Here is a 12,443-nt window from a genome sequence, read left to right as displayed (position 1 = left end):
CCCCTTGCCAGCCTGGTCACCCCATGCAGCCTGCTATTCAGTCATTTGGTCATCCCTCACTAATACCCCTGCCAGGCTAGCTGCCCCACGCAGCCTGCTGTTCAGTCATCTGTCTGGTTGTTTCGGTAGTGACGGCCCCTGGCTTTTTATATATTGGGATCCTTTTTTATATATATAAAAATTTGTGCACTCAGGTGTGGGGGAGGGTAAGGAGTGGGGCCAGACCCCTCAGCCTGACCTGCACCCTCTGTCATGTTCCGGTACCCCAGCCGCTCCTGGCCTAGGCACAGGCCTACAGGCTTGGGGCAGCCTGGCTCCCGAGGCCCCATTTTATCAAGACAACAATGTTGGCATAAGTTACAGCCCTCACTGAACCCAGTACAGTACATCTGTGCGTACAACTGCCTCGTTCATGTGCCTCCTTTGGCCTTCTGAATTACTAACATCTTGAGGACATAGGTCTGTCTTATCCTGCTTCAGCTTCAGTGCCTTGCCTGGTGCCAGGGACCTGAGAGGGTTTGCTGAGCGAGTGAGTGAATGAGTGAATGAATAAGCGAGTAAGTGAATGAGCAAGCACCTATGGGGCGGGAACTTCTGCCTGGCCAGTGTGGGTGAGTGGCTGAGGGTTGTTGTCAGGCTAGCCAGCAACTGAAGCTCCCAGCCTTTCCTTTTTTCTTTCTTTTTTTTTATTCTGAGATTTATTTACCTTTTATAATTGAAACATTGTTGACGTCCCTGGATCTGAGAGGTGGCTCCAGCTCAGTGGCCACGGCCTGCTGAAAGCAGGTATCTGGGGTTTGTTTAGCTTCTATAATTGAAACATTGTTGCTTTCGGGCTCAGAGCCGGGCCGCAGCAGGTGGGGAACCTTGGCTTCCTCCATCACTGAAGCAAGCAAGCCTCATGTTCGCTTCAGCTGCATGGCTGCCGGCCGCCATCTTTGTTGGCAGTTAATTTGCATATCGCCCTAATTAGCCAATGGGAAGTGTAGCGGAGGTACGGTTAATTACCCTTTCTGTCTTTTATTAGATAGGTTAGTTTTGTTGATTTCATATAGGAACAGAGAGGGAGGGAGGGAAACATCAGTCATGAGAGAGAATCACTGATTGGCTGTCTCCTACACACCCCACACTGGGGACTGAGCCTGAAATCGGGGCATGTGCCCTGATATGCAAATGTCTTTAGAAACTGATATATAGTTGCATTCATTTTGGGTTTTTTTTTACATTTACAAACTGTCATTTAATGAAGATTTTTTTGTTTGTGTTGTTAATCCTCACTCAAGGAAATTTTTTCCATTGATTTTTAGAGACACTGGGAGCAGGGGCCAGAGAAACATTGATGTGAGAGACACTCATCAATTGGTTGCCTCCCACAGAAGGGCCAACCAAAATTGGGAATTGAACCGGCAATCCAGGTGTACATACTCTTGACCAGGAATGTAACCCAAGCTTTTTAGTGTGCAGGCGAATGCTCTAACCACTAAGTAACATGGTCCAGGGCTAATGAAGATTCTTAAAATTATTTTTAAGCAAGTCTGATCATTTCTCTTGATCCCAATTTTTTTGAGGGGAGGCAACCAATATTTCTGGTGGCTTAAAAAATAAAAAAATCTAATAAATTAGCATTTATATTATCTGCTTAATACATTTTACTTATACAGAGTTCTTTGAGAATATAGTTCTGAAATGTGTAGCTTTTTGGCTTTTAGATTAGCATTCTCCCAGCCAACTTTCTGAATAGGATTTCTTAATTTTGGCACCATTGACATTTTGGATCAGATTATTCCTGGTTTTGAGGGGCTATGCTGCCTGTACACTGTAGCATGTTAAGCTGTACATCACCTGTAATCATTAGATAGTTCTTTAGTAATTTCTCTGTGTTGTGAAATCAAACATATCTTCAGACATTGCCACTGTCTGTCTTTTTAGAGTGAAATTATTTAGATTTACTGTTTGGTAGAGTTCTATAAAATAAAAAATGGTAAGATTTAGGGAAATTATATCTGAGGTGTCACTTCCCCCCCCCTCCCCCCCAGGTCTTTTTTGTTCTGACTTCTTTTGTCTTCCTTTCCTGTAAGTTAGGCCTTGTCATGTTTTGTCTTTGGCAGGATAATGTTAAAAACACAGGTGAAACAGGTATAGCAGAGCCTATATTGGAAGGCCACCTTGGGATAACAAAAGAGTTACTGGCCTTTCAAACATCTGAAAAAAAGTATCAAATTGGTTGTGAAAAAGGAGGTGCTAATCTCATTAAAGTAAGTTCTAAATGTAGGTACTAAACTGGTTATAATCCTTTTTTTTTCTTTGTCCTCCTCATGTGAGGATATATTTTCATTTATTTCTTAGAAAATAAGGAGGGGGGGGGGCGGAGAAACATCTGTTTGAGAGAGGCCTTGACCAGTTGTAACCCACAACCTTGGTACATGCCCTGACCGGGAATCAAGTCTTTTTTTCAGGAGATGGATGATGCTCCAACCACTTGAGCCACCCGGCCAGGCCTAAACTGGTTGTGACCTTTTAATTGTTTGTTAGATTTAGCTGTATATAATATTTTATCTTTGTGATATCATCTGAACCTTTTTTCTTTATCTTACAAAAACCTTATCTGAATGTTAAATATTTTTTACATGTATGCCTCTCTCTTTTTTTATATATTTTTTTAATATTTTATTGATTTTTTTTTTTTTTTTTTTAGAGAGAAGAAGGGAGAGGGATAGTTAGAAACATCGATGAGAGAGATCAGTCAGCTGCCTCCTGCACGCCCCCTACTGGGGATGTGCCCACAACCAAGGTACATGCCCTTGACCGGAATCGAACTTGGGACCTTTCAATCCGCAGGCCGACGCTCTATCCACTGAGCCAAACCAATTCTGCTCCCTCTTTTTATTTTTAAATATATTTTATTGATTTTTTTACAGAGAGGAAGGGAGAGAGGGATAGAGAGCTAAAACATCAATAAGAGAGAAACATCAATCAGTTGCCTCTTGCACACCCCCTACTGGGCATGTGCCCACAACCAAGGTACATGCCCCTGACCGGAATCGAACCTGGGACCCTTCAGTCCACAGGCCGACGCTCTATCCACTGAGCAAAACCGGTTAGGGCTGCCTCCCTCTCTTAAAGAGATTTTTAAGTTAACTAGAAATCAAAGTTCAGATTAAATGTTTTAGAAAGTTAATCAGCATTAGTGATTTTGCTGTTAAGTAATTCTGAATTTTTACTTGATGATACTTTAAACTGAGGAGAATGGTTATCCTGCAAGACTTTATCTTTTATGACGTGTGTGCAATAAATTTCCTCGTGTATATCTTGCAATGCAAGGAAAAGTGTGTCATTTTATTGTATAATTAAGATAGTAGACTTACTTATAATATATGTATATTTTTAATTCTAGTCAATTTTTTTTTAATAATTTTAAATATCTAGGAAATGGATGATGTTTATTATAGTAAATACTGTTTTGAAATGGAATTGTATTTTTTTAATTTGAAAAGTCAAAATTGTTTTTGATATATTTAATTGAAAATACTTCCTTCCAAGCATATTTTTTCCTAAAAAGTACATTATGCTAACAAGTGATCTGTTTCTTTTAACTCTTTAGGAATTAATTGATGATTTCATCTTTCCTGCTTCAAAAGTTTACCTGCAATGTATGAGAAATAGAGAATTGCCAGTTGAGCAGGCTATTCCAGTCTGTGGTTCACCAGCTACCATCAGTGCTGGTTTTGAACTACTTGTGGCATTAGCCATTGACTGTGTGAGGAATCTCAAACAGATAGTAGACTATTTGACTGAAATGTACTACATAGGCACAGCAATAACTAGTAAGTATTTTAACTTTAAAGGTAGTTTTATTGGTTCATAGTAGTTACATGTTTAAATTCTGGGTTTGTTTTGGTTTTTATGTGTATGTATAATCTACACTAATAAAAGACAAACATGCAAATTGACCGTACCTTCGGTATCCCTAAGCCACGCCCACTAGCCAGTCAGAGCAACTATATGCAAATTAACCCAACCAAGATGGCGGCCGGCAGCCACGGAGCTGGAGCAAGCAGGAGGCTTGGTTGCCACAATGATGGAGGAAGCCAAGCTTTCCGCCTGCCGCAGCCGGCTCTGAACTCCACTGAAGGCAACAAAGTTTCAATTATAGAAGGTAAATAAATCCTGGATACCTGCTTTTAGCCAGCCATGGCCACAAAGCTGGAGTGAGTAGGAGACTTGGGTTGTCCTTGGCAATGGAGGAATCCAAGCTTCCCACCCGCCCGCCCTGGCTGGCTCTGAGCTCCACTGAAGGCTACAAAGTTTCAATTATAGAAGGTAAATAAATCTCAGAATAAAAAGAAAAAAAGAAGAGGCTGGGAGCTTCTGTCACCAGCAGGGCTCGGCCAGCCTGAAAATGGCCCTCAGCCCCTCACCCAGTCTGGCTAAACCTCCATGTGGTGAGGGTCCCCACGGGGAGGGTACAGTGGCTTGACCAGCCTGCAAACAGCCATCAGCCCCTCACCCAGGCTGGCCAGGCACCCCAGCGGGACCCCCACCCTGATTTGGGACACCCTTCAGGGCAAACCAGCCGGCCCCCACCCGTGCACCAGGCCTCTATCCTATATAATAAAAGGGCAGTATGCAAACTGACCCTAACAGCAGAATGACTGGGAATGACTGATCACTGTGACACACACTGACCACCAGGGGCCAGATGCTCAATGCAGGTGCTGCCCCCTGGTGGTCAGTGCACTCTCACAGGGGAAGGTCTGCTCAGCCACAAGCCAGGCTGATGGCTGCCAGTACAGTGGTGGTGGTGTGAGCCTCTCCCGCCTCTTCAGCAGCGCTATGGAATTTTGACTTCAGCTTAGGCCTGCTCCCCGCTGGCAAGTGGACATCCCCTGAGGGCTGCCAAGCTGCCAGAGGGATGTCTGACTGCCAGCTTAGGCCCAGGCCCCCAGGGAGCGGGCCTAAGCCAGCAGGTGGTCATCCCCCGAGGGGTCCCAGACTGCCAGAGGGCATAGGCCGGGCTGAGGGACCCCTCTTAGGGCACAAAAATTTGTGCACTGGGCCTCTTGTATATATATAAATGTCTTCCTGCAGGGGCTTGGGTAATGTGGAAAAATGCTTTATTTTATTATACTTTAAATAAAATTGAAACTCCAGAGTTATAAAATAAATTTGAAGCTACAGAATTATATAAAGCATGCATTTGCATTTCAAGCCCTCACACATTGCTTAATGTTAATTTAATCTGAGTTCTAAAAAGTTACAGTTTGGAAGATCAAAATGTGAGAATATAAGGGTTAAGTGCCTCTTGTTATATTCTCAGTTAACATAATGTGCTCTCAGGATTCTCTTGAAGTAGAAAACTGTCTTCAGACAGCTAATAAGAACTAAAATTCAAAAGGAAGGGGAATTTAACCAAAATAACAAAAAATAACAACATAAAATTTCTCTTTAAATTACTATTTTTTTGTTAATCCTCACCTTTGACATTTTTTTCCATTGATTCTTAGAGAGAATGGAATAGAGGGTGGTGATGAAAGAGGGAGATAGGGAGAAACGTTGATGTGATAGGGAGACATCAAATGGTTGCCTCCTGCACCACCTCAACCCAGGCCAGGATTGGGCATGCAACCCAGGTACATGACTTTGACTAGAAATCAAACCTAGATTTTTCTGTCTGTGTCCAATACTCTAACCACCATGCCAAACCTGCTAGACCTAAACTACTTATTTTTTTAAGGAAGATGAAGGCTTCATAATATAATGTGTTGTAATTTATACAAATTTTTAAGAATAATGTAAACCATTTTTATATAAGAAAGTTTTAATCACATTTTAGGTGTTTCTAACTGAACTTATCACTCTGTATTGCAGAATCTGTATAAAGTCAGTGCAGCATAACAACATTTCTGGCAACAATGGACCAAATATTTATAATAGTGGTTCCATCTACAAATATATATATACTAGGGGCCCGGTGCACGAAATTCGTGCACTGGGTGTGTGTGTGTGGGGGGGGGAGTGTCCCTCAGCCCAGCCTGCCCCCTCTCACATACTGGGAGCCCTCAGGCGTTGACCCCCATCACCCTCCGATCACCTGATCGGCCCCTTGCCCAGGCCTGATGCCTCCACCAGAGGTGTCAGGCTTGGACAGGGGACCCCCATCTCCCCCCGATCACTGGCTCTGGCCCCCACCCAGGCCTGAGGCCTCTGGCCCAGGAATCATGCCTGGGCAGGGGACCCCCATCTCCCTCTGATCGCTTGCTCCACCCCCCGCCCAAGCCTGACGCCTCTGACCCAGGCTTCAGGCCTGGGCAAGGGGACCATCATATCCCCCCAATCCCTGGCTCCACCCCCCACCCAGGCCTGATGCCTCGGCCAGAGGAGTTGACCCTCATCACCCTCCGATCACCAATCACCGGATCAGCCCCTTGATCAGGCCTGAGGCCTCCGGCAGAGGTGTCAGGCCTGGGCAGGGGACCCCCAGCTCCCCGCGGTTGCAGGCTCCGCCCCTGCCCAGGCCTAACGCCTCTGGCCTAGGCGTCTGGCCCGGGCAGCGGGGACCTGCAGTGGCAGCGGGGGACGCCGCGATCGTGGGCTTCGCTTTAGGCCCAGGCAAGGGACCCCTAGCTCCTGGGACTGCCAGCTTCGACCGTGCCCAGCTCCCATCGCTGGCTCCACCCCTACTTCCTGCTATCACTGGCCAGGGCGGCATAGGCGCCTGATTCTCCCATCATGGCTGGGGGGCAGGGCAAAGGCGGCCAAGGCCGCCTTTGCCCTGCCCCCCAGCTCTTAGCTCCCCCCTGGGTTTCCGATCACTGTCAGTGGCAGGGGGCTTCTTCCTGCTTTTCCTTTCGCCTCCCTGCATTGTGCCTACATATGCAAATTAGCCACCATCTTGTTGGCAGTTAACTGCCAATCTTAGTTGGCAGTTAACTGCCAATATTAGTTGCCAGTTAATTTGCATATAGCCCTGATTAGCCAATGAAAACGGTATCGCCGTACGCCAATTACCATTTTTCTCTTTTATTAGTGTAGATGTTCCTAAGTGACTGTTAGGATCGAACGCCTGGATCGACCAGTTACTATGACATGCACTGACCACCAGGGGCCAGGTGCTTAATGCAGGAGCTACCCCCTGGTGGTCAGTGCACTCCCACAGCCAACCCCCAGCCAGCCAACCTCCAGCAGTCCTAGCCCCAGCCAGTAGGCCCTGATCACCCAGTTGGGGCTGCGCCCCAGGCTAGGACAGGAAACCGGGGTGTGGGTGACAGTGGATGCAGCCCCTTTCCCAGGGGGGCCAAGGGCCGGTTCCCTCCTCAGGGCCAGCAGCCAAATTCCCATGCCCCATTCCTTCCCCCAGCCAACAGGCTCCAATTGGCCCGCCGCCCACCATGGTGGTGGTGGTGCGGCAGTGAGGGAAGGAGGAAAAGGAAAGGGGGGAACCATTTGGTGGCCTAGGGACCCCACCTGTGCAAGAATTTCGTGCAGCAGGCCTCTAGTAAGATTATAATGGAGCTGAAAAATTTCTATCACCTGGTGACATCTTAACCTTTCATGATGTCATGGCTTAAGACATTACTTTTGGTAATGCTGGTGTAAATAAATTAACTGTGCTGACCGTTATATAAAAGTATAGCACATACAAAACAAAAAAACTGTTGGCTATAAAAGAGTATGCTATGGCGAGCTGGCATGGCTCAGTGGTTGAGCCATGAACCAGGAGGTCACAGCTCGATTTCCTATCAGGACATATGCCTAAGTTGCTGGCTCAATCCCCTGAGTGGAGCGTGCAGGAGACAACCAATCCATGATTCTCTCTCATCATTGATGTTTCTGTCTTTCTTCTCTCTGAAACAAATAAAAACAAAACACTATGAAACATGTCAGCATCCTCACACAAACATTTCATCATGTTTATTAAATACCTTAATTGCATCATTTTCTCTTGTGCTTAATTAACACTTTGTTCACCATGTCTCCTAAGTGTACAAAATCTACTAATGTTATCAGTAAGAGGCCACATCTAAAATTTGATTGATCTGAAATTAAATTAAATGTAATTAAGAGCCATAAAGGTGAAAAGTCAGTGTCGGTTATTGCTTAAAGTCAAGCATGTCCCATTCTGCCAAAGCTACAATCTTGAAGAACAAGAACAAGATGATAGAAGTTGTTAATGATCTACTTCATGAAGACAGCAAGACTATTAAAAATTTAAGAAGGGCTTAATATCATTGTGAGCACCCATGATAGTCAAAGCCAAATTAAAAATGTTGTTTGTAATTTCAAAAGAAAAGACAGTGCCCAACTACAATTTTGAATATACCAAAAGCTCTGCGTGATTTGAACAATTCAAGAATAGTTATTTTATAAAGTGAAAGTGAGTGGTGAGTCTCCAAGTGTAACTATAAAGGCTGCTGAAGGATTTTTGGAAATTCTAGATAAGCTCATTATAGGAGAAAATTACTTGCCAGAACAAATATTCATTATGAATGAAACCTCCCTGTTCTGGAACCAAATGTCTTAAGGGGATTTTTATCCATAAGGAAGCCAAGTCGTTGTCAGGTTTCAGAGCCTCTAAGGCAGCCGTGGGCAAACTATGGCCCGCGGGCCGGATCCGGCCCACTCGGCTGTTCTATCCGGCCCGCGGAGCCAAAAGAGCGGAGGGTTCTCTTGCTCTCCCCTCCGCTCCTTCACCAGCAGCAGTGTTAACATGTATTAGTTCACACAAACACTCCATCCATGCTTTTGTTCCAGCCCTCCGGTCCAGTTTAAGAACCCATTGTGGCCCTCCAGTCAGAAAGTGCCCACTCCTGCTCTAAGGACAGAAAATACATGCTTGGATGCAATGCTGCAGGCTACAAATTAAAACCCTTTGTGAGCTGGCTCAGTAAAAACCCAGGGTCTTCAAGCATATCAATAAACACACTGTCAGTGTACTACAGGAGCAATAAGAAATTATGATTGCCCAGCTTTTCTTCTTAGATGCTCTCCTGAATTGGTGTGCCAGCGAAGTGGAGAAGTTCTCTGTTTAGAAAGTAACGTGCTTTTAAGATTTTGCTTGTTGAAAATATTGTTTTTATTGGTGATCTTCATCCCAAAATCAAGCTGGTGTTTCACCCTCCAAACACCACCTCTGATCCAACCAATGGATCAAGGATTTACTAGTATAACAGTTTTGAATTCCCACTAAGACCTAGTCACCCACTTGTGAAGGATTTATATGATGAGGCATAGGGAGGCAAAGGACCTTAGCCCAGGCTATTGGTGCAACTGAGGGAAACACTAAGAAAACACTGGCGTATTTGGAAAAATCTACAAGAATTACACTTATCAATGATGGCATCAAAAACCTTGCTTGATCTTGGAGTGATGTCACCAAGAAGTGTATGAATGTCATATGGGAACACACTCAAGAGTTTCATCTATGACTTCAAAGGCTTTGCCAAGGATAAGATGGTTGCAGAAATCAAGGTGTTGGTTGTCAATGCAAAAAACTTTAACCTGGGTGTGGATGGGGCTGACACTGAGAATATCCTAGAGGTGGTTTTTGAGGAACTAATAAAGAGTTGTTGAAACAGGAACAGGAACACATAACTGAAGAGGCAAGAAAAAGGACCCTGCAAATAAAAAGAAAGAAGAATCCCAAGAAAATTCACAGTGAAAGGTTTAGCAGAAGGTTTTGCAGACCTTATTTACTAGCTCCTTAAAATGTTTGAAAACTTGGAACCCAACACTGAAAGGCTTGCAGACCTAGATAGGAATATAGCATTATCTATGTACTTACAAGCAAAATCTGTCATGAATAAAAGAAAGAAACCAAATCACCTTGGACATATTTATAAAAGAATGGCACCTGCTAACACCTCATACAGGTTCTTCAGGAAGTCTTCTAGGAGAAAGTGTTGTTACCAAAGGATATGACAGCCTCATGTGTTATTGCCCCTGAAAACCTTCCAGTAAAACAAGATATGAAGGCGAAAGACAGTGATATTGATCATCCTAATCCTGTGCCTGAGTGGGGGGGAGGGGGGGATCTTAGTTTATAACAAAATAAACTATTTAATTTTCTATTTAATTTTAAATAGAAAACAGCCTACAACATAAGGATATAAAAATATTTTTGGCCCTAACCAGTTTGGCTCAGTGGATAGAGCATCGGCCTGCGGACTCAAGGGTCCCAGGTTTGATTCCCGTCAAGGGCGTGTACCTTAGTTGCAGGCACATCCCCAGAGGGGAGTGTGCAGGAGGCAGCTGATTGATGTTTCTCTCTCATCGATGTTTCTAACTCTCTCCCTATCCCTTCCTCTCTGTAAAAAATAGGTAAAATATATTTTTTTTAAAAAATATTTTTGTACAGCTGCATAATAAGTCTCTTAAGCTAAATGTTAACAAGAGCCCAAACTTTTTAAATTTTTAAAGTTTGTAAAATAAAATTTACATTAGGTTAATTTATTGAAGAGAACATATTTTAAAATAAATGTAGTGTTCCTCAGTGTACAGTGTTTATAAAGTCCATGGTAGTGTACGGTGGTATGCTAGGCCTTCACATTTATTCACCACCCACTACCTGACTCATCCAGAACCACTCCAGTCCTGCAATTTCTGTTCATGTTAAGAACCCTGTACAAGTGTACCATTTTCTATCTTATAATATCCTTTTTTTCCCTGTATGTTTCAGCCGTGGGCAAACTACGGCCCACGGGCCAGATCCGGCCCGTTTGAAATGAATAAAACTATTGAAGAAAAAGACCGTACCCTTTTATGTAATGATGTTTACTTTGAATTTATATTAGTTCACACAAACACTCCATCCATGCTTTTGTTCCAGCCCTCCGGTCCAGTTTAAGAACCCATTGTGGCCCTCGAGTCAAAAAGTTTGCCCACCCCTGGTTTAGATGCATACATACTTAGCATCTACAGTATTCAGTACAATGACATGCTATACAAGCTTGTCATGTAGGGACAGTAGGCTATAATGTGGCCCAGGTGTGTAGTAGGCTATACTATTTAAGTGTGTACTCTGTGTGCATGATGATGAAGTCACCTAATGACATATTTTTAAAGACATATTTCTACAGTTAAGCAACACAAGATAGTATGGAGAAGTGATTCTTGAAAACTTTTATTTAAGTTAATTTCTTTTTATGAATTTCATGCTTACCTATATATATATGAAAGTCTAAGTGACCCTTGCGACTGAACAACTGGAATGACCAACCAGTCACTATGACGTGCACTGACCACCAGGGGGCAGACGCTCAACACAGGATCTGTCCCATGATGGTCAGTGTGCTCCCACAGCCAACCTCACACAGTCCCTCCCCCTGGCCAGCCGGCCCCCATTGTCCCCTGGTACTAAACCATTCATAGAGACCTACTTCTGGATGGAGGTTTTGTAGGTACCAGAGCAGCTTTTTCGCTCCAGTCTATTGAGAGTCAGCCCTCGACACAAGGGTTTGTCTTGCTCCTGTCCTCTCCCTTCCCTGGGAGCCGCCAACCCGCCATGGGGGTAGTGCAGCAGCAAGGGAAGCGAGGAACCATGTGGTGGCAGGGCGCCTACGGCATTCTCAAATCTGGTGGCCTCAGCATCTGGTGTTCGTTTCTTCCAAGCCTGGCCTGGCGACCATTGCCTCTTCTCCCAACCCTGATGGGGCCCTCAGGCCCAGGCTGGGGTGCGGAACCAGGGGAGGGTGGCGGCAGACGCAGTCCCTTCCCCAGTGTGTGCCAATGGCCGGCTCCCTCCTTGGGGCTGGCGGCCAACCTCCTGTGGACCCTCCCACCACCACCACCAGCCAACTTCCTGCTGCCGCCCTCCTCCCCCCATGCACAAATTCGTGCACTGGGCCTCTAATATTCACATAAAAGAAGATTAACAGAAATTATTAATTTTATACCCGGTCCATATTTCTGTTTCAGAAATTGTCTGTGTACATGCAAGTTGTATATGTACATGCCTCTGTTTCATTTTGTTTTGTTGTTTTTTCCTCTTGTTAACACTTGAGAGTATACCACACATAGTGTGCTTCTCTTTGGTTTTGTTTATTTTGGCACTTAGTAATATATCAGCACATAGTATATATCTATCTGCACAGAAAAATCTTATTGTCTTTATTAACTATACAGTTTGCAGTTCAATATTACTATTAAGTAGTGGTTCATGTTATGGTGTTTGTTTTTATGGTAATTGGAGTATGATGTAAAGTGATACATAGCTCTTACATACCTTTTAAATACACTATCATTTACTCCTCAAAATAACACTAGGTGTATGAAAACCAGTTTTTACTTTTATACAGAAGACAAATAAGATCAGGGGTAGAGAACCTTTTTTCTGCTAAGGGCCATTTGGATATTTATAACATCACTAGACGCCCAGTGTGCAAAATCGCGTGGCCCTGCCCACCCACGTACCTCACTGCTTACAGTCCCACCCACCCGTGCATACC

At 44.2% G+C, this 12,443-nt stretch overlaps 1 protein-coding gene across 1 annotated transcript in view; it reads left to right on the top strand.

The window, feature by feature from the left end:
* LOC308512203 (ubiquitin carboxyl-terminal hydrolase 9X-like) overlaps window positions 1-12,443 on the top strand; it is a 254,107-nt gene that overhangs the window by 197,659 nt on the left and 44,005 nt on the right. Inside the window, exons 29-30 of the mRNA XM_081082000.1 lie at window positions 2,109-2,255; window positions 3,602-3,824. Of these exons, the coding sequence (XP_080938126.1) occupies window positions 2,109-2,255; window positions 3,602-3,824 (370 nt within the window). The remainder of the gene's footprint in view (window positions 1-2,108; window positions 2,256-3,601; window positions 3,825-12,443) is intronic.

Source organism: Myotis nattereri (assembly GCF_964212035.1).
Source record: "Myotis nattereri genome assembly, chromosome: Y".
Lineage (NCBI taxonomy): Eukaryota > Metazoa > Chordata > Mammalia > Chiroptera > Vespertilionidae > Myotis > Myotis nattereri.
This window is presented reverse-complemented; position numbering and strand designations above follow the sequence as displayed.